At 46.6% G+C, this 20,914-nt stretch overlaps 1 protein-coding gene across 2 annotated transcripts; it reads left to right on the top strand.

Moving 5' to 3' along the window:
* The first annotated feature begins 547 nt into the window (after positions 1-547).
* CBLN4 (cerebellin 4 precursor) lies at positions 548-8,042 on the top strand. Of its 2 annotated transcripts, XR_007130094.1 has the most exons (4): positions 548-1,865; positions 4,866-4,982; positions 6,770-7,380; positions 7,478-8,042. XR_007130094.1 is itself a non-coding variant. In XM_047745690.1 (3 exons), the coding sequence occupies exons 1-3, from the start codon at positions 1,575-1,577 to the stop codon at positions 6,965-6,967; spliced, it is 606 nt and encodes a 201-aa protein (XP_047601646.1). In that variant the 5' UTR covers positions 548-1,574; the 3' UTR covers positions 6,968-8,042. The 2 variants fall into 2 exon arrangements, 1 of the variants encoding a protein (XP_047601646.1); XM_047745690.1 differs by having other exon boundaries at positions 6,770-8,042.
* The last annotated feature ends 12,872 nt before the right edge of the window (positions 8,043-20,914 follow it).

Below are 20,914 nucleotides of genomic sequence, written 5' to 3'. Positions count from 1 at the left end.
GAGAAGAGAAATCTTGTCAGAGGCCAAGATGGCAGTGGGGTGGCCCAGAAGGGAGGGTGGCCCGTCAAGAAGGTGCTGTATTCTCAGCAGTGGAGTTGGTTTTTTGGGGGGGCGGGAGTACGGTTTTAGAGGACTTATTCCTGACGGGTTCACTGTCTCTCACTCTTCCTCTGGCCTGGCTTGGGGTGGCTTCGCGCTGTGGGTGGGAAGGCGCACGCCCCTGCAGCTTCCAAGGCTTGTCTTCCCCGAGCGGAAGGCATCAGGCACCTCCTCCCTCCCGCCCCGCCGGCTTTGGTCCGCCCCAGGCTCCCCAGAGCTCGCCAGGCGCCAGGGCTCCTTGGGGCCGGCTCCCGGCCAGCCGCGGTCGGGACTCCGGGGGGTCCCCAGGTCCTGGGCCGCGCGCCGCCGCCCGCCCGGCTTCACCGCTCCGCCGCGGAGCCCCGCGCTGGGGAGGGGCGAGGAGAGCCGCACCCCCCTCTGCCCGCCCAGACCGAGGAGGGGCGAGCAGGCAGGCACGGAGCTGGGCGAGCGCGGGGCTGTGCGCGCGTTTCTCCGGGCACACACTCTCCGCGCTGCGCGCTCCCCGGGCAGGGTGGCCTCGGACCTCGGCAGACAGCAGTGGTGTGCGCCGCGCTGGCTCCGGGGCGCGTTCACCGCCTGGCGGGAGCCTCTCGCTGGGGTCACTCGACTGCTGCTCCCCGTCTCCCGGGAGCCAGCGGGGTGAGCTGGAGGCCGACCCGGCCGGACGCCGCGCTCCTATAAATAGCACGCGTGTGCTCGCCTGGCGCCCTCCCGGCTGCGCGAGGACAGACAAAGTTGTGCGCAGGGACTCGGGGCGCGCGGCAGCGGCTGGAGAGGACCCCGCCGCCGAGCCGCCTTGCGCCCTGGAACCGATCCCGCGACTCGGTGCTCTCCGTGCCCAGGACCTGGCCGGCTGCTGCCTACCTGCCGACGTCCGGGAGGCGCCGAGGTGTGGGGGATTTTTGACGAGGCCAAAGTGGGAGTCGCTAGAGTCCTGGCCATGAACACAGCCTCGCGTTCTTCTCAGTCCGGGAAACACCTTCTGCTTCTGTAATCCGTCCCTGTCTCAAGCCGGACGCTTACCGGACCGACAACCGCACCGCTCGGCACCCACCTACCCCCGAGGCTTTTCTTTGCGTCTCCTTTGTTTTTCCTGCTCCGTCGTCCACCTGGGGGTGCTTGGGTTTGGGGTGAGAATTTACTGCCGTTTTCCTGTTTGAGGTGTGAATGGGAGGGTTTGCGGACTTTTAGATGTCCAAGAACAAGGGTGGGTGCAGGAACCCCGGGCAGGGCTGATTCTTGGGCGGAGGAGGGTGGGGTAGGGTTCTGCATGAGCTCCTTAAAGGACAAAGGTAACAGAACCAGCGAGAGAGCGCGAGCGGAGACTTTGACTTCAAACCACGGAATTGGGGGAAGTGTGCGCGCCGCCGCCGCCGTTCCCGCAGCGCTGTCGATCTAGCCACTGGCAGCTTCCCGAGCGCCGGGGTCCCGGGCTTGGAGGCGAAGCGCGCGAGCAGGAGCGCAGCCGGCTGCGGCTGCCCACGCCGCTCACCATGGGCTCCCGGAGCCGGGCGCTGTCCGTGGTACCGGCCGTGCTGCTGGTCCTCACCCTGCCGGGGCTGCCCGTCTGGGCGCAGAACGACACGGAGCCCATTGTGCTGGAGGGCAAGTGTCTGGTGGTGTGCGACTCGAACCCGGCTACGGACTCCAAGGGCTCCTCTTCCTCCCCTCTGGGGATCTCGGTCCGGGCGGCCAACTCAAAGGTCGCCTTCTCAGCGGTGCGGAGCACCAACCACGAACCGTCCGAGATGAGCAACAAGACGCGCATCATTTACTTCGATCAGGTCAGACCCTGAGGGATGCAGGGCACCCAGTGTGTGTATGGATAGTGGTGGTGGGGTGGGTGGGGGGGTCGATCTCCCTGCAGCCCCGACCCAGGCTGCCTGCTCAGGCTAAGTTGGTCTGGCTGGGACGTGGGGGATCATTTTGGCACTCGCCTTCCCAAAGATGTCTGGGTCTGAAACTTCTGTCTCTCCCACCACCGCCCCTGCCCGCATTCTTTCCCTCCTGGCCTCCGGAGAGAGATGAGGGGAGAGGCTGGGAGCGCAGAACCCAGCTACAAGAGGTCCGGACGAGTTTCACAGCAACAGGTCTATTGGAGCTGGCAGGAGTCTGGTCCCTGGACCTCGCAATCTCTTGGCGAGTGCTTGGCCCCCGGGCTCAGACCCCTCTGCAGGGGCCGCCCAGGTGGTTCCGTGCGGTCCCCTCGGGGTCTTGCAATAAACGGTTTGTTTACCCCAGGTGGAGAAACTTCTCCCCAAAGAGAGCTTCGGGGGCCCACATTCTCTGCAGAGGTCTAGCAGGTGGCCGCAGACAGTGGGCAGCGATGGCGTGGGTTGGGTCACGCCCACCTTTCTGCTGCCAGGATCCCCACACACGTTGCAGGCGCCACTGCAGCGGAAAGCCTTTCTGTGGTACTTGGAGAAAAGTTGCGGAGGGCGAAAGGAAGGGCAGCTGCGGGGAGCTCCTTTTGGGAAGTGCAGGGGGAGCCTCGGTGCTCCCAGACCCTGCTCTGGTCCTTTCGGAGAATTGCAAATTACTGGGGAAACAGACTTTGGGGTTGAGGGTAGGGGGTGGGAGGGAACTAATGAAGTCTATGGCTTCTTTTGAGCGACCGGGAGCTCTGGGGTTTGGCTGGTGAGAAACCCCAGGGCTATCAGCTTAGCTTCAGCAGGGAGTCTTAAAACTGGAAACTGATTCTGGGGTTGTAATTTCAACCCTAACAGCACCCAGAGTATTTTAAATTACAAATTCACTTGTGTAGTTCACAGTTGTATGCAAAGCCACATGGGTAGGAACACAGGTTAAGTGGTACTGCAGCGTGTGCCAGGGAAGGGAAGAGATGACATTTCCATTCCTTACTTAATTGTTCCTAAGTAATGCACTCTCCAGCTGGCCAGGCAGAGAATGCTTCTCTGGGGCTTACTATCAGATAGCCATAATTTTTAAGGAATGAAGCAGCCCCTTTGGGGTTTTGATACAGGGCTTTCCATCCTGATGGAAATAAAGTCGAGCACCACCCCTGGTTTATATTTGAGTACATTAATTAAATGTTGGACCGTTGTGGACATGGCACTGTACAGTGCCTTCTTTTCCATGACCTTTCTGTCAATTAGAAGAGGAGAGGATTTGTTCTTCTGTTTGGGAAGACATGCATCTCAGAGACCACAAGACACATTTAGTTATGTCTCTATGTGCCTGGTTGCTCTAATTACAATATAGAGGCAACATCCAGCCTTGTGTGTAGTCAACACTAATCAGACGTTTCCATTATTGCTAATGAATTATGCTACTCGTATCCGAATCAGAAAGTCCCCACTAAGTACCTCAAATTATTTTAAATGTGCTTGAAAAAATCTTTGTAACACCTCTGCTGGGGATTATTGCACAGCTGGTGATTGGTGTTGAAAGATCATTAATCATCAGGTCAGAGAAAGAAATCTGAGGATTGTTTGGAAGAAGGTGAAATCTCAGAATGAAATCATACACATACATGTACTTAAGTCGAGGGTTGAACCTGGTACATCAACTTGACCCGCTATGATATTCTGGTGCATTGCTCAGAGGTGATAGTATGTTTTTAGGGAATTATGCAAAAGGCCTAATATTGGTGCAAATGTAGAGTTTACAAGAGATGGTGGCAGATTGCCATTGATACAGTGGAAATGTATCCCTACAGGGACATCTGATTTTTTTGAATGCCAGTTATAGATTTATTTCTTGGAGAGAAATGGAATAAACCCCAGTTACTTTACAAACTTCCCACCCCCAAACATTCTCCTTCTCCTTCTCGTAGAAGGGACTGACTTAGGTGACATTTGCAAATTTGGTTTAAGAGGTCACATATTGAAATTCAGAGTTAATTTCATAAGCAGTAGAAACAGGCTGCACATCTTGGAATACAAAATGCATTGCTGTTTTCTTAGGAAATAGTGCCTTATTTTACTTTTCATTTTTGACCCTTGAGTTTAAATAAAGAGCAGGTGATTGATAAGAGAATAATGGATAACACTGGCAGGAACACAAGAAAGCCACCAGTTTCACAGTCTGTCCTTATTCATGCTCTACTTTTTGGCAGCCTGCAAAGGCTGAGTCATTGCCAAAATATTATAATTAAGGCCTAGATGGCACAGGACTGAAAAAATGGCAATGGATCTTAGGGGAGGTTTGGCGGAGGCTCAGGGAAGGGCCGGGCATTCACATCAGTCTGTGCAGTGTTCAGTGTCATGGAGTATGTCACAGGGTGGAGGGGGTGCCTAGGCCTCTGTGTGATGTGTCCAGGAATGACTGCAGAGAGCCCACGGATGCCGATTGGCTGTCTTGGAAACGTCATATCTGGACATTGCAAAGGCTTATAGAGGATGGAAATATAAATACAGGGCCGATGCCTTTTATCTGGTTCTCAAGGTAAAGCTAATATTTATAAGCCCTCTGTGTTACCTAGATGTTTCCAGAGCCATCAGGCCTTGCTGGAAATTGAGGCATGAATACAAAGCAGTTATTTTATTTTATTTTTTTTTCCCCTATACCATTTAAAAGACAGAAAAACCTTCCATTACACAAATCTATTTTCTAAGTCACTAAAGAGGAAAAGAGTAGAACTCAATGTTTTATTCTCTATGGTTTCTTAAGCTACTTATGAAAGAAATAAAGAAAGCCAGGAGAGATAGAGAGAGAGAGAGAGAGAGAGAGAGAGTGATAGGGAGACGCAAGCAAGGAAGGACACTTACTTACAGAAGAGACTATTGTAATAATTTACCGTTCCTTATTATTTTTATTTGTAGATCCTAGTAAACGTGGGCAATTTTTTCACCCTGGAGTCTGTCTTTGTAGCACCAAGAAAAGGAATTTACAGTTTCAGCTTTCATGTAATTAAAGTCTACCAGAGCCAAACAATCCAGGTACGTGTTGTGACCCTGCTCCTTCTCTACCCCCGAACGGCAGTGTTTAATCGGCAGTGGGTTATGTATGTAAGTGTTTAGCCAGAGATGTGTTTTCATTATAAAAATAAACAACCATCTTTATAGTTTATTTTTAAAGCACTTAATTTCCAATTTTCTTCTTTATTGCATCCGTTAAAGCTATGACAAGAAACATATAGAAAAATAAACGGTTGAATGTATTACCTTCATAACAACCCACCATTTAAAAAACATGTCTTAGTAAAAACTCAGTAGCACCAATCTCTTTATAAGATCTTGATTTCATTTAATGCCTGTGCAAAAATTATTTAAACTTGTAAGGAAGAATCTTCTAAGACTAGCGGAACTTTACAAGTACATATTAAATAAAACAAATTTGCTATCATTGTTAAAAATTATGAGCTACCCTAGCCATCAGAACAAATTTATGAAGGAATAACTACTCAACATACTTTTTACAAAAGGGTGTTCCCCTGCATATGCTTTAAATAATTTATGCTCAGTTACTCTGATCCTAGTGAATTCTAAAAATTTCATTTCCACAGTTAGCAACATATTTTGTGTTGTCCTTTCTCAGGTAATAGGCTTGACCTTACACTCAAAGACTAGTTCCTATACTATTCAAATATGCTAGAATGGAATTCTAGCATTCTTTTTTTATCTTATTCTCAGTGTGTGTGTTATAGACTGTGGCCAGAGTGAAGGGGGATTACCCTTCTACCAACTTTCACAGATCCTAGCGAATGGGTAATATATCATCCTCAGATTTAATTTAGGCAGTACTTTTTTTTGACATAAAAAGAATGAATATCTAGTAAACAAATTTACTAGCATGGAAAAGCTATTCCCAAGCTCCGCTATTTAGAAAGTTATGTAACATTTAACACAGTAAAATCAAAATTGTAGTGGGGAGAAAATTTTGAGTTTATGATTTGTTAGTAATTTTGAATTTATTAATTGTGGTTTCTTTGCTAATTATCCGTCTTTAAAATCTTCACTAGCAGTGGTGATTATTATTTTTTAATACACATTTAATGTACATTTATTATTTTTAATACACATTATCAAGGAGGACAGAAAAAGAAAACACAACACCCCCCGCAACACACACAAACACATTCCATAGTTTCAAATGGTCTTCACTATGACTGGCAGCCAACCAGTAACCTGAAAAAGATGTTGGTAGAATCATGCTGTATCTGGGTTTATCAGAGCAAAGGGCCCTGGGCTTCTTTTTACTAATATACTGGGAAGCCTCAGACTTGCTTTTTTTTTTTTTTTTTTTTTTTAAGATTTTATTTATTTGACTGACAGAGATCACAACTAGGCAGAGAGAGAGAGAAAGGAGGAAGCAGGCTCCCTGCTGAGCAGAGAATCCGATGCGGGGCTCGATCCCAGGACCCTGGGATCATTACCTGAGCCGAAAGTAGAGGCTTTAACCCACTGAGCCACCAGGCGCCCCTCAGACTTGCTTTATTACCAAAAGATTGCTATTGAATGTGAGAAGTAAATAAAACAGCGAGCTCAATGTATGAGTTGAAGGGAGGCCAGTTTTCCCAAGGCGAGGTTGCTCTTCATGGACAGTATTCTTTTGTAGGCATTTCAGGAAATTTCTATGGGGGAAATTAAAAAAAAAATCAGCCCAGTGGACCTACTAAGTGTAGCCACTGCTATTGGGATGAATTTGCGGAACATCAGATATTTTACCAGACATTATTCATTAGCCCTGGTAGATGTTTTCAGTGATTTTTTTTTTTCCCTCATAGGTTAACCTGATGTTAAATGGAAAGCCAGTAATATCTGCCTTCGCCGGGGACAAAGATGTTACTCGTGAAGCTGCCACTAACGGCGTGCTACTCTACCTGGATAAGGAGGATAAAGTTTACCTAAAACTGGAGAAAGGTAACTTGGTTGGAGGCTGGCAGTATTCCACGTTCTCTGGCTTTCTGGTGTTTCCCTTATAGGATTTGATTTCTCCGTGACATTCCGACCCCGAGTTGTTGGAAGATCATTCTCTCATCATCCGATTGATGTCTTTGATCGGTTTCTCATGGGTGAATATGGATTCTCTTTAAGGATTTTAGGCCTGTCCGAACCAATACACAGTCTCACCGATTATTTTGTGTGTGCGCGTCTCGGTATACTTGGATGGGGACTCACAGCAGACATCGTATGTACCAGTGCTCAAGTGTAACAGTTAAAAACTGTCTGCAAGGTTTATTCTGAATTTAATTTCCCGGGATCACTGAATCCGTTGCAGATGTGGAATTTTATTTATTTGTTTTTAGAAGATTGGCAACTGGGTCTAAGAATTAGAAAATCAAGTTCTGGCTTCAATCAACTGTTAGTGCGATCCTGCCAAAGAACTCTGTGCTGTGTTGGTATATCGATTATACTCGTTTTTATTCCTTTGGAATTAGTTTGTTCTGTTCTCTTAAAGTAAGTGGAGAGGTTTTTTTTTTTTTTTTTTTCAGTGACTGGCTTTATGTCTTCTCTACAAATAGGGTAATGGATGGCTCGCTCGCAGTTACCCTCTGAGATCACCAACATGACTTCCCTTTACAAAAAAGAATGCTTCATAGTTGTATTTTAATTATATATGTGAAAGAGTCATATTTTCCAAATTATATTTTCTAATAGGAAGAATAGATCGTAAGTCTGACAAGGAAAAAGTTGCTTACCCGAGTTCTAAGTGCTCAGCCCCCAAGCCACCCCCCCCCCTGCAAACGCCCTCCTCTTTGGGAAATCTTATACTTTCTTGCTCAGCTTGAATTAACATGATGGATAATAACCACATTATTAAAAACCTAAGGGATTTTTTCCCCTTGGACGTGACCACTTTATTAAATGGAGAGGGGACGCCCTTGTTTTTAATTACGCCTATTTTTCAAGTCTTCTGTTGTGTTTGGAAGTATCATCTGGTTTTGCCTTAATTCCTTCAATTGTATATATTTATCTGTTTAGCTAATATTAAATCCAAATATCCCATATCTAAACTTAGTGCAATATCTTATTTTGTCTTTTGTACAGGTCATATGAATTCATAAAATTATTTCTCTGTCATAGAATAAAAGTTCATATGTGTTAGCTGAATTGTTTTGTCCTTTCGGTTCGGGGAAATATGTATTTTCCGTGGTTTATGTCCATACCTTCTTTCCTTCACCTTTCTTGTTTCCGTTTCCTGGAGTTTACCAAAAGCTTTCTGAATCGGGGGCGGCGGCAGCGGGGGTTGGCGGCCGGGAACCTTCTCTGAATTGGCTTAGGAAGCCTTCCCTGTGTTTAATCTGTTCAAATCCAGGAGTCGTCAGCCTGCCAAAAGAGAATCGATGGACTTCGTAGACTTTTCTTTCAGAAGGGACCTCCTCCAAGGTAGTTAAGAGAATTGATTAAAATCTCCGGAGGGTGCTCAGTGCGTGCCATGGGTATAAAGACCACTGTTTTCAGTATGAAGTCTTTGGGGGGAAGTTCCACCCCCTTCACAATGCTAAAAGACAAATAGAAGGTCACAGGTTTCGTTCGAGGAGGAACTGTTTCTGTCGATGTCTCATCTGGAGCTTTGGCTCAGTTTCCTGGTCTGTTGTCAACTAAAGCAATTTGGGACAGCCCCTCCTGTAGATGGTGGCAGCAAGGAAGGTGTTAGAGGACTCCATAGGAGGGGACCTGTAGGCAGGGCTAGTGTAATTGCGATTAATCGCCAAGTCAAAATATTCCTTCATCACAGAGCACTCTCCTTCCACCCCAAGAAGAATTATCTGGAGATGTTGGCATTGGATCTTCAGTGTTTTGCTTGGCAAGTTATTCTTTCTCCAGCTGGCTTTCAGTCAGAAACTTTCCTCCTTGGTGATCGCACAGTGTGAGAACACAATATTGCATAGGGGACTTTCGTCTAAATAAGAATGGCATCCTCTGCAAATAGACGTGCTCTAACATAACCTTCCCCTGGCTCTCTGTCTGTATTCAGGGTTTGCGTGTCTACCTTGCAGCAGACTGGATTATACTTGGATAAAGACACTACTAGTCACTTTTTGGGCAAAATGACTCAGGGATATTGGAATTTAATAGACACCTATGATGGAACAGAGAAGATGTGGGGCTTAACACCATAGACCAATGTAGAAGTGCCTTATATAAACATGCTTTGGCCATCCTTTGGGGCTTGCCCTTATTTTTCTTGATTTTTTTCTGAACATAAAAGAACGTTGGCAAAGGGCTTTACTGTAATTCCTAAGCTTCTGCGTATATATTTTGGAGTGCAAATCCATTCAGAACCTCTCTGAAAAATTCGATATGAAAAGGCACTGAAGCTGTAGCTATCAGATGTGGGAGGGGCCTTGCAGCAGGGAGGAACCCCAGTGGAGAGACGAGACATCTCCTCATTGAGGTGCGATGAATAGGTTCTTCTTCTGGGCTGGGTCTAAGTAGTAAGAGCGACGCAGACCCAATGGCTGGAAAGGTAAGGTTGAAGGGAGGGAACAAAAGGGACAGAATGATGTAGTCCGGGGAGTCTGGATTTGGGACAGATATAGGATGGAATGCTGCAACCTTGCCTTACCAGCTCTGTGACCCTGGGCAGGTTCCCTCACCTCTCTGAGCTTTAGTTATTTCCTTTGTAAACAAGAAATTGTTGTGAGAATTTAACAAGACACGTGAAGTGCCTTGGACTCTGTAAGGAAGGTCAGTGAAGGGTTGGCTGTTCTTCCTAACGTCTGAAGCCCTAGTGCAGTAAAGAAGCAAGAGGGGCAGAGCAGGATGTTAAGATTGGCATGACGAAGGGTCAAAAATTGATTGGGAGGAGAACCGGGTGAACAGGTGGAGGCAGGGGTATCAGGAGTCCTTCCAGAAATGGAGCCATGTGCTCCCTGTGTATTCTTTGACTTGAAAATAGTTTCCAGAAATTGCTTGGTCCACAAAAATGCTAATTGAACAGAGTGTTTGCATCGGCCCTGTCCACATTCATCACTGCCAATGCCGTCTCTTCTGAGATATTCTCCATCTCCTTTGACTGTTCCTTGATCTATTGATCAACAAATACAAGCAATTGTCTGTGGCAAGCAGAATCCCAAGAAAAACACAATTGAAGGAAAGAAAGAGCTTGTGCATAGGATCTCACTGATTGCACCTGCTTTTGGGGTGCTCCCCATGACCCCAGATTCTGTTAGATGTCATTATCTAATTAAAATTTTGTTTTAATTCTTCTTTTTTGAATTAAGTCTGTTTTCCCCTTTCTTTTTGGTTTCTGGAGACCAATAGCCACGTGTCTTCTTTTGGCCTCTACCTTTTAGCAAACTACTGTTTTAAATCTCGAAATAAGTCTCTTCAGCCAGCATGGATGAAATTATCCTTCTAATGTGCCACATGCTTTGTTAAGGTGCTGAGTTCATACACGTGGTAACATCTACCCTTTTCAGACCTCCCCAAACATCAGACACAGGGTCTCTGCAGGGAGCAGCAGAGGTTTCAAATGTGTGGTTCCATCTCGCCTCCTGACTGATCGTACTAGGCTCTACCAGTCCCCCTTTATTGTTGAATCCACCTGTCCCCAGGACAATGGTAACTCACTAGTCGTAGCACGGTCCCCAGGTTGGTTGACCTAATGCCCATAGAGAAGTGATGAGCAGAGGAACGTGACAGCTTATGATAGCCGATCACATTCAGAGCGTGGAGCTACAGTAGAATTCTTGTGCTAAGTGGTTCCCTTGGGTAGGGAGATGGTGGGATTTAAGAGGTTGGTTTTTATAGGTTACTCTCTCCCCTCTACTGCAGGCCTATCTTTAATATGGGTATGGCTTTAGAATAAAAAAGATGCATTTTTTTTTGCCCCCGTGTCCCGGCCCAAGCTGACCTTTCTATGGGAAACAGCTCCTTTGTGAATTTGATCCTGAAGTTGCCTTATGTCTGCTTCTCAAATGAATGTGCTTAAGAACCATCTGGGAATTGGGATAAAAAAAATGCAGGTTTCAATGTAGTAGGTCTGGGGTGGGCCCTGAAACTGCCTTTTGACAAAGCTCCCAGGTGATGCTGCTTTTCCTGGCCCAGGTACCACATGCTGAATGGCGGGACTCTCTGTGGGTGTTTGTTAAAGCCTCATTAGTCACTGTGTGGTCTTTGTGTCTGCGTCACCTGGGGCTTGTTAGAAACCCCAGGCGGGGTCTAGACTCACCCAGACCTACTGAGTCAGAATCCACCTTTTTCAAAAGGTCTTCTTGCCCTACCCCATAGTTTTAGGCCCGGGAGTGTTAATGAAGTCTTGTCTTTAAGTAAAACCCGAGCCCTCCAGCTTCAGTCTCTCGTGAGCTGGGCTTCGGGCAGCTGTGGTTTTGCCAAGTCCCCAGGTGATTCTCTGAACCTCAGTCCGTCCAGGTGCAGGCATTTCTTCGAGGTGCCCAGAACTACAAATGCTCCTGTGAGCCTCCTTGTTTGTAACGCAGCTGCTGAAGGCCGTGTGCCCACAGCTCTCGTGCGGGTCAACACCGGGCTCTTCCCTTGTGATGGGAAGGGGCTTTGGGCACGGCGGCTGGCCTGTGCGGAGGAAGGACTCGCGGAAGACCTTCCCTAGAGCAAAGATGTGGGAGACGCTTGCGTGGAAATGAAGGTAAGTCACCCACAGACAGTGGCTTTCTGGTGAAGAGAGAAAACCCTTATTGACTTTCCTCCTGTGTTCAGCATTTGTTCTGAAATAAAGATGTAGTTACCTCGTGTTTTTTTCTTTGTAATTGAAGGGCTCCTTCTCCAGGGATGGCTGTGCCTTTAAGCACACGTGGTGTTTGACTTTGGAAGACACTGCTCCAACAAGTAAAGGGTGTGTGTGTGTGTGTGTGTGTGTGTGTGTGTGAGAGAGAGAGAGCGCGCGCGCGAGCGAGTCCGCGCGTGCTCAGAAGGATGAACAACATGTTTCCAGCAGGTCATTCAGTGCATTTAAAATTCATCCAAGGGCAGAAGTCTTTCCTAACAATTCTTAGGACCCATTGGTGATATTTACAATGAGAAACACATTGTACTGAGCTAAGGAAGTCTTAGTCTTTATTTCCCCCTGGGTTACCTTGAGAGCATAAATGTGACCCTCTGACTTTCCTGGAAACCCTGAAGGGCTTCGGTCTGGCTGTTCTCGGGGAAGCTGAGGGGCTCACGGAGGGCTGCTCCGTGCTCGCAGTTTAAGCGTGGAGAGAGGCTGATGTTTGTTATTATTTATTTACTTATGTCGTTGGTCATGTTTCAGCTTCACTGCTGAGATCCGTCAATAAGAGGGAGAAAATGTAGGGACATTAATGCAGATCAGCCGGCTGTGTTCACATTACCTCTCTTTTTCCCCTCGGGATGACAGGGCTTAAAAGGACCTTTCTGCCCAGTGGTTTTCTTTCAGAGGGTTCCAGAGAGAAGGGGCAAGGAGAAGCAGGGGCAGGCCCCGGGCCCATTTCAGGGTGGGGATATGGCGCTCTGTGCATTCCATGTGGCCAAAGATCATTAAGCTGGAAACCAGTTCTGGTGGGTGTGGAGACGGCTGTGCTATGACAGGGGACATGACCGTAGCCTGCGGTTAGGGTGGCATTATATGGGAATGAGGGCTACTACATTAGGGAACAGGTCGAACGCTTCCACACTGCATGCGTAGGTCAGAAAATATCTCTAGGCCCCGAGTGACACAGCAAAACCCTTCTTTATTCTACAGTCTGTGGCCCCCTGTTGTGACGGGGCACTTATCCCGTTTGACACTAGACGAGGGCCCGTCTGCATGATTCCAGCGTCCCGGATGGAGTTCGGGGGCTTTGATCCTTTCCTGTGTTTACACGACATGGATCCGGCTCCCTTTACAAGCCGTGTGGGGCCGTGTGTCTTCCAAATTCCTTAGCTATTTAGCAATGAACAGTCATGAGTGTTTCTTCTAAAATAGCTTGGCTTTTACTTGGAGTGTTAGCATTTTTAACATCAGTGGAAAAAGCGTCAGGCCCCTCCCCCCCCATGTAGAAAAAAATAGAGCAACCGCTGACATGAGAAGCATTCCAGCAAAGAGGTAATGCACAGGGATAAAAACAGATTCAACGAAAAACTAGGAGAAAAGAATGATAAAATCTCATTGATATCTGACATGAATGGCAAGTGAATGAAAAGGAGTCAAATTGATTCTGGTTTCTGCTCAAGTTTTGTTTTTTTCTTTTTCTTTCTCTCTGAGCGCTAAGGTCAGTTCTCGGCAGGTAAAAAGGTGCTGTCTCACCAGTGAAGATCTCAGCTTCTCTTCATTAGGGTGACATTGTGAACCGTGGGCTCAGAAAGTGTACTGGATTCTGCCCTTCCATTTCTTGGCTAGCCTGATTGGAAGGAGAAATGCTGTTGAAGGAGGCTGGTAACTTCTCTCCAGGGAGAGGAACGCCCCACATTTCAGTAATTCAAGGAAGCTGTGTCTGAGCTTGGAAGGAAGCCACATCCAGCGCTCTGCCCGAGGAGAGCTGCTCAGCGTGCGGGAGACTTCAAGATTTAAGAGCAGCACCAGAAACGCCTGGGGCTGGTCTCTGGGGAGATAGGACTTTGCCCCTTTTCCCTCTCATGAGAAGATAAGACAATATTTTATAAGTATCTGTAAAGGGAACGATGGAGCCCAAAAGCCATTTAAAAAAAGTCCTATTTTGCAAGATTTTCTTTACCTTGACTGAGGTATGAGTCAGAGATTTTAGTTAGAGATTTAAGAAAAAAAATATCAAGTCCTCCTTTTTTGTCAGAGATTGGTGCAAAGTCATGAGTTGAATTTGGCAAGAGTCACACAGTTCTCCATGACTCTCTGAGAGTTAGAGACCCAGTCTGTTAGGAAAGTAATAATGCAAGAACCTTCTCGTGGAGTTTGATGCTTTTTTTTTTTCCCTCTTTCTTTCTTTACTGACTAATCGATCACATACTTATTGCACACCTACTATGGGCCCCAAATTCTCTAAACTCAGAATCTGCTCTTTCATCTTTCTTACAAGTTCCAAACCTCTGCAAATGCTTCTTCACTTCATGGGTGGAAATTCTGCAGTCTAGAAAGCAGAGCGGGGTATTGGTTTCCATTAACACTAACGATAAGGGTTTTGAAACAGCAACCTGGTCTGGAGGACCTAATCACTGCTTTCACCCTAATTGTCTTTCAGAGTCCAGCCTTGCTTAAAGAGTGATAGAGGGGTGCCATGTACAGTTGTGGGAGTTGTACACTGCACTATCTCAGGGGTGTGCCACTTCTAGCATAGACATCGTGGAACTTTTTATATTACTACAGTTTTCTAGCAGAAGGTAGTAAACTGTCATATTCTAACAAAAAGAATATAAAAACAATCCTCTGACAGATGAGAGTAACTTTAGTGAGAAGGTCCTTTTCTGAATTTGCATGAAAGTGCCTCAGAGGTTAGTGGTGGCCTAGAGAGAAGGAAGTGGCTTGCTTTCCTAAATGGTGCCCATCATCCCTTATTTCTAAAGAATATTAGGTCATGAGAAGTCAGGACAGCAGGCCTATATGCCACTGCCTCTCTATTAGATGACCCGGTTCCCATCCAGACTTACCTAAACCAGTCTGGAGCTCAGGTCTCCAGCCCGATGGAGTCCATGGGAAGTCCCTATTGACACTTAGAGCCAGAAGGCGAAGGCGACTCTCTCTAAGAGAGCCAGGCTGCTGCTGCTTATGAGCCAATAAACACAGCTTCCTTGAAAGTGTAGCAGGTTAAATATGAATCTATAAATTTAGGTTTTCAAGGAAAACAAAAATCTTCCAAAATATTCTATAACTCAACTTTATTTCTGCTTTTAAGACATCCCTCTAAATTTAGACTGGCTGGTAGAAAATTTGTTTTTCTTACTCTAATCCATTGGCCATGGATTTAGCCCATGATTTGGGGCCTTGTGGATTGTGGGTGGGGAGTGACGTACTTGGTCAGAGCGCCAGGTAGATCATGGCCCAAAGTCTTACAGTCTGTCTCTTGCCACGTAGTTCTCTTGAGGAAGTGGGGAAACAGTGAGTCACCTGCTTGAAAGCTGTAGGAGAGAAAGAGAAGAGCAAAGGAGTGTGTTCACTGTCCAGATAATACCCTGCCATGGGCGGGTGCCCAGTCCAGATAATACCCCATCACGGCGGGTGCCCAGCCCCAAGGAGCTCACCGGGGAGCACACATGGTATATGATGTGCCCACTGATCTCTCCAACTTCCTGACTCTGTTCTGATCTTGGGGACCCACCGCCGTGCTTCCTGCTCTGTGCATGTCTTCTTAACTCTGGAGTCTGGGCTTACAGCACAGAAGTGATGAAATGTTAGTCGCCGTGGAGAGCCGTCTCACAAACCGTTCCCATGGGGCCACTGAAAGGCTCTCCCTCGTGATTCCAGGGGAACATAACTTCTAGAAGGATCTGGCTCCCTCTGGGTCAGACGGAATCTGCTTCCTTATCTCAGTAAGTGTTTAGTCCTCTGTTCCTTCTGCCACTGAGGAGACGGCAGAGTGCTCTGGGACCTGCCTCCAGCACGCTCACGAGGAATTCTTCTTCCCTGTGGATTTGCAGGTTCTTGAAAGGGGGGGTTCAGTGACCTTGGGCAAGTGACCCGTCCGATCTGCCTTGCCTACGTAAGAGGGTTAGAATGCTCTTCAGTTGTTTTTGAATGTAAGACCCTCCTGGGGTGCTTGTTGAAAATGCTATAATGTCTTTCCCTGTCCTTAAAAATTCTGAGTCTGCTGAAAAACGATCTGAGAATTTTAAAGGGGTGGGGGGTGGGAGGTTGGGGGCACCAGGTGGTGGGTATGGTAGAGGGCACGGATTGCATGGAGCACTGGGTGTGGTGCAAAAATAATGAATACTGTTATGCTGAAAAAATAAAAAATTAATTAAGATGAAAAAAAAAAAAATTCTGAGTCTGTGAGCCAGGGACGGAGCCCTGGAAATCTGCATTTTTGACCAGCCCCATAGGGGATTCTGATTCTGGTTGTTTCTATACTATCCCCCCCTTTTTAAAAAAGATTTTATTTATTTGACAGAGATCACAAGTAGGCAGAGAGGCAGGCAGAGAGAGAGAGAGAGGAGGAAGCAGGTTCCCTGCCGAGCAGAGAGCCTGATGTGGGACTCGATCCCAGGACCCTGAGATCATGATCTGAGCCGAAGGTAGAGGCTCAACCCACTGAGCCACCCAGGTGCCCCCTATACTACCCTTTTGAAGAGGTAAATGAAAATCCATCCTGGGGTTTTACAAACCATAAAGTGCCACGCTACATGAAGTTTTTTCTTGCCTCTGTGATGTGGGACGTCTGACAGATCATTGCTCATTGTCTTTTGGATGCAGTTACTCAGTTTACACCAAACTGATGAGTCTTGAAGTGTGAAGCTGCTTTTTGAATTCCCAACCCAAGGAGTCCACTCCCAGTCATTTTCATGACCACTTAATTTTCCCTCATGTTCTCTGAATCACCAAATGAAGGCATGTCTGCTTAAAAGGTTGCAGACGATGCTGCGTGTGTGGGGGCAGTGATCAGAAAGATCATTCTAGGTCTCCCTGCTGACGCCACTGGCATCTCCGACTTACTGGGGTCCATGGCTAAGGGGCTGGAGCTCACAGATCTGTCCTGGTTTTTAGCTTCTCCAGTGATCAGCTAGATTTGAAGATGGTCTGGAATGACTTTTCAAATATTGCCATCCTTCCATCCGGAACAAGAGCTCAGCTTTAACCCATCTTTTTACTTCCAAATCAGAAAAAATCTCTGCTCCAAATTGTACAAACATGCAACAGTGCTGTCGCCAGAAGCCTCTTGGTGCTGATGGGGTTGGGCTATGTGGCGGCAGAGTGAGGGATGGGGCTGCAGCTCTGCAGTAGGGTTGAGGGGGACCAGCCAGACGTCTTGCTCCCTGAGCCTCTTGGGGTGAGCGGGAGGAGGAGAGAGGAAGCATGGAGTCCCCACCTTCAGCCCCAGGGAGCAGGGTGGAGGGAAGCCCTGAGAAAGCACCCAGTGTCCTGGCTTCCTCAGTACTAAAAATGTCTGTGGACCATGTAGAAACCTTAAACTGCTCTGTTGAGAGCCAAGATTGTTGCTCTGGGCTTCCAGGGACTGGTGCTGGCGGTGTAGACAGGGTTCTACTCATGGGGAGCTCCAGTGTTGAGGGGCTTCTTCTGGGGGGGATTCTGGAGAGACCTGGCATGCACCAGACAAACCTCTGCTCCTGCAGAGGCCCGCTGTCTCCTGTGGGTGAGTCGGTTCTGACACTACTGTCCCAGTGTGCCGCCGTGTGCCCCGGGAGGCCGTGGCTGGCGCATCCAGGTGCAGGGAGAACCCAGATGAGCTCTGAGAACAGCCCAGCCCAGCAGCCCCCATAGCACCTGCTCGTCACAAAGGGAGCGCCTGCTCGTGGCAATGAATCGCAGGTGTTTTAGAGAAACAACAACAAAAGTTCTAGACCTCATCTCACCACCCAGGGAGGATGACCCGGCACACGTGTGTGTTCCTTTTAAAACACAAAATGAGGTTCCTCCCGTTCAGCTCTGTAACTTTCTCTTATTCTATCACGGATGTCTTTTCTTTTTAATAAAACTTTGAATTTTTTTTTGTTATGTTGAAGCAGTAAAATCTTATGAAAGTTGTATGTACAGCGCTGAATTCTTTTTTTCCTGGCCCGCTGGAGCATGTGTCCCCTTGCCTCTAAGTACTTTAGTATGTATTTCTTACAAATAAGGAAACTCTTTTACATGACTATTATGTAACCATAAAAAATCAGGAAATTAGTACCAAGGCATTACTACCATCCTCAGATTCTGTCCCAAGTTTCACCCGCTTTCCCAATGATGTCCTTTACAACAAAAGCTTCTAGGTAGAAATCCTATGTTGCATTCTGTCGCCATGTCCCTTTAGATGCCCTTACTCCAGGACTGACAAGACAGTCTGTGGCTGATTCTTGTGACCTGCCCACTTTTTTTTTCTTTTTTTAAAGTAGGTTCCATGGGATGCCTGAGTGGCTCAGTCAGTTACATGGCCGTCTTTGGTTCAGGTCATGATTCCGGAGTCCTGGGATTTAGCCCCACTCAGCAGGGAGCCTGCTTTTCTCCACCCTAAACTTACGCTCTCTCTCTCTCTCTCTCAAATAAGTAAAATCTTAAAAAAAAAAAAAAAGTAGTTTCCACACACTATGAGGGTCTTGAACTCACGACCCTGAGGTCAAGAACTGAGCTGAGCTCATGAGTTGGACACTTAACCAGCTGAGCCACCAGGCACCCATTCATCCTGCCCAATTTTGAGGCAGACAGTCCCATGCTATATTTTGTCACATGTGCCTCATTTTGGGTCTCTCAGGTACCTCCTCATGATTGGACTCAGATCATATATCTTCGCCAAGGTTATTGCAGAAGTGACGCCGCCCTCCATTGTAGCGGGCAGCACACAGTTTAACTTTGTCTCTTTATTGACAATGTTCTTCTGATTGTCGGATTATGGTGGCATCTTGAGACCTTATAAATATCCCATTTATCACTGAACTGTCTTTTCATCTGCACTTGTATGGACTCTTGGTTTCCTACTTAATTCATTGGGTTACAATCCATTGCCATCCTTATTTACTTAAATGCTCAAATTGTCCTCAATTTGGTCAGAGGGAGCTCTTTTTGTTTGGTTTCAGATTTTTTTTTTAAATCTGTTTCTAGAGTTCTTTGAACACATTTTTGCATAAAAAGATGTTCCAGACTCTTGTACTTTTTCTGCCCTGCACAGGAAACAGCCCTTCCTCCAAGGCTCTGGTTCCGTTTAGTGGCTATGGGTACTTAGAAGCCAAGATCTGGGAACTAACTGTGCTCACTGCTGGTGCTGCTGCTCCTACCCATTCTCCGTGGACAAGCTAGGGAATATACATGTAACGTACATACAAACACAGATCTGCCTGTTTATCCAACATCCATCCATTCGTTTATCTGCCAAAGCTGAGTTTATCCTGATAATCTCTAATTTTAGTCCAACAACACTGGTTTCATTTCTATTTAGAAATTGAAATTTCACAGCATGGAACCAATCTACCTTTGTTCCTTCCCCTGTGTGGATGCTCTCCTTACCTCACTTAGGATCCGACATCTCATGTCTCCCCTCCATGTACCAATGTGGAAGCCTTCCTCATCCCACCACATCCACACCTAGGATCAGGGTGGTTCCCTTGTGTGAATTCTTTTCTCATCTACTTGGGCTTTCATCATCTCGAGGCAGGTCACCTGTCTACGTGGATGCCTTTTTCACCCTGCTTAGGCATCAGTCATGCATTGGCCCATTACATGCACACACACACATGCACACATATGGACACCTACAACTTGTCTTATATATATGCTTCACAACACTTTTGTTATGGTTTATTTTCAGATTTATTTTTTTCTTTTGCTTGTCTCCCTCTTTGGAATGCAACTATCATTAAGTGACTTTGTTTCTTTTGTCAATGCAAGTCTTTTTTTGTTTTTTTAATTTATCTATTTGACAGACATAGATCACAAGCAGGCAGAGAGGCAGGCAGAGAGAGAGGCGGAAGCAGGCTCCCCGCTGAGCAGAGAGCCTGATGCGGGGCTCGATCCCAGGACTCTGAGATCATGACCTGAGCCGAAGGCAGAGGCTTAACCCACTGAGCCACCCAGGTGCCCCCAATGTAAGTCTTGACATAGTCGGGAATCAATAGATATCCACTGTTGGATGACAGTATGCGAACAATAATTTGTCCATGTTCACAGGGTCCTGTTCTAATCATCAGCTTGCCTTTGAGATTGTGGTTGGCCATCTAGCATTGCAGTAGATTTCTTCCTTGGGGTAATCATTCTTGGTGACCACAAAATATTTCCAGTTCTTCTCACTTCCAGGCACCTGGGGAGGCCATATGATAAGCATATGGCTAAGTGATATGCCAATAAGATGAGAGAAGAGTGATGTGTCACTTCCATGATGTCATTTGCAAAGACCATGTGCAATTTGCTTTGTTCCCATCTCTTCCTTCTGGTGACTGTGGAAGAACATGTTGACCTGTATCAGTCCAGGACCTCAGTCATAATAAACCTGTCCACCTGCTGACTTGGGTTGGGTGTTTAGTGTGAGCCACAAAGAAACAGCTGATGTTTATTCATTTGGGATTCATATTTTGTTGCTGTTGCATGCCCTAGACTATCCCAATGAAGCACTATTTAAATAAAACTAAAAAATGTGACATTTTATTTCACAATAACTCTTTCTGCCTGCAAGAAATGGTTTGCAAATGAGCAGAACAGAATTTGGACTATGACCTTTGTAGGAGAAAGAAGCAAAGGAGCAAGTGTGAACTGACCCTGAATTTACTCTAGACAGGCAAAACGTTTCAGCAAGCAGTGCCATAAAGTCTACAAAATAGACACTAGAGATGACTTGGTACAGCAGGTGATAGGCTGGGTGACCTGCCAAGCCTCTCATTTTCTTCTCTAATTTCTGTGATTATCAAAATGATGAAGTACAGTCAGTTCATTAAAATCCCTCTTTGAAGGCTAACCCAAGCCTCCCTGCACATCTCTGTTTCCATGCTGTCTTAGTGAAAAATGCCGAAATCATCCTTCCCGTGACTTGGCTCAGAGGCCACATGGTCACACCTCATGCAAGTGGCTCATTTGACCAACTCTCCAGCTTTGAATCTTCTCAGGTTTCTTTCATTTATTCACATATTTACATCCTTGACATATAAAGGGTCTGGAGAGGGGAGACCAAGGAATGTGGAGTAGCCTGTCTGATGGTAGAAATGCCCCCCTTTTCGGTGCAAGGGTGGGAAGGTCATAGTGGAGTGAGAAACTACTCCAAGACACCCACAGCTAGGTGGTTCTGTCATTTTCAGCATTTGAGTGTTGTGCCTTTTCTCCAAAATGGAAGATTCCTACTTCCTAACCAATAGGGTGAGAACCCAAAAGCTTTCTTCCTTTCCTCAACCTTTCTCATCCCACA

Source organism: Lutra lutra, chromosome 9, assembly GCF_902655055.1.
Source record: "Lutra lutra chromosome 9, mLutLut1.2, whole genome shotgun sequence".
Taxonomy (NCBI): domain Eukaryota; kingdom Metazoa; phylum Chordata; class Mammalia; order Carnivora; family Mustelidae; genus Lutra; species Lutra lutra.
The sequence above is the reverse complement of the archived record's forward strand: the minus strand, read 5'-3'. Positions and strand labels throughout refer to the sequence as shown.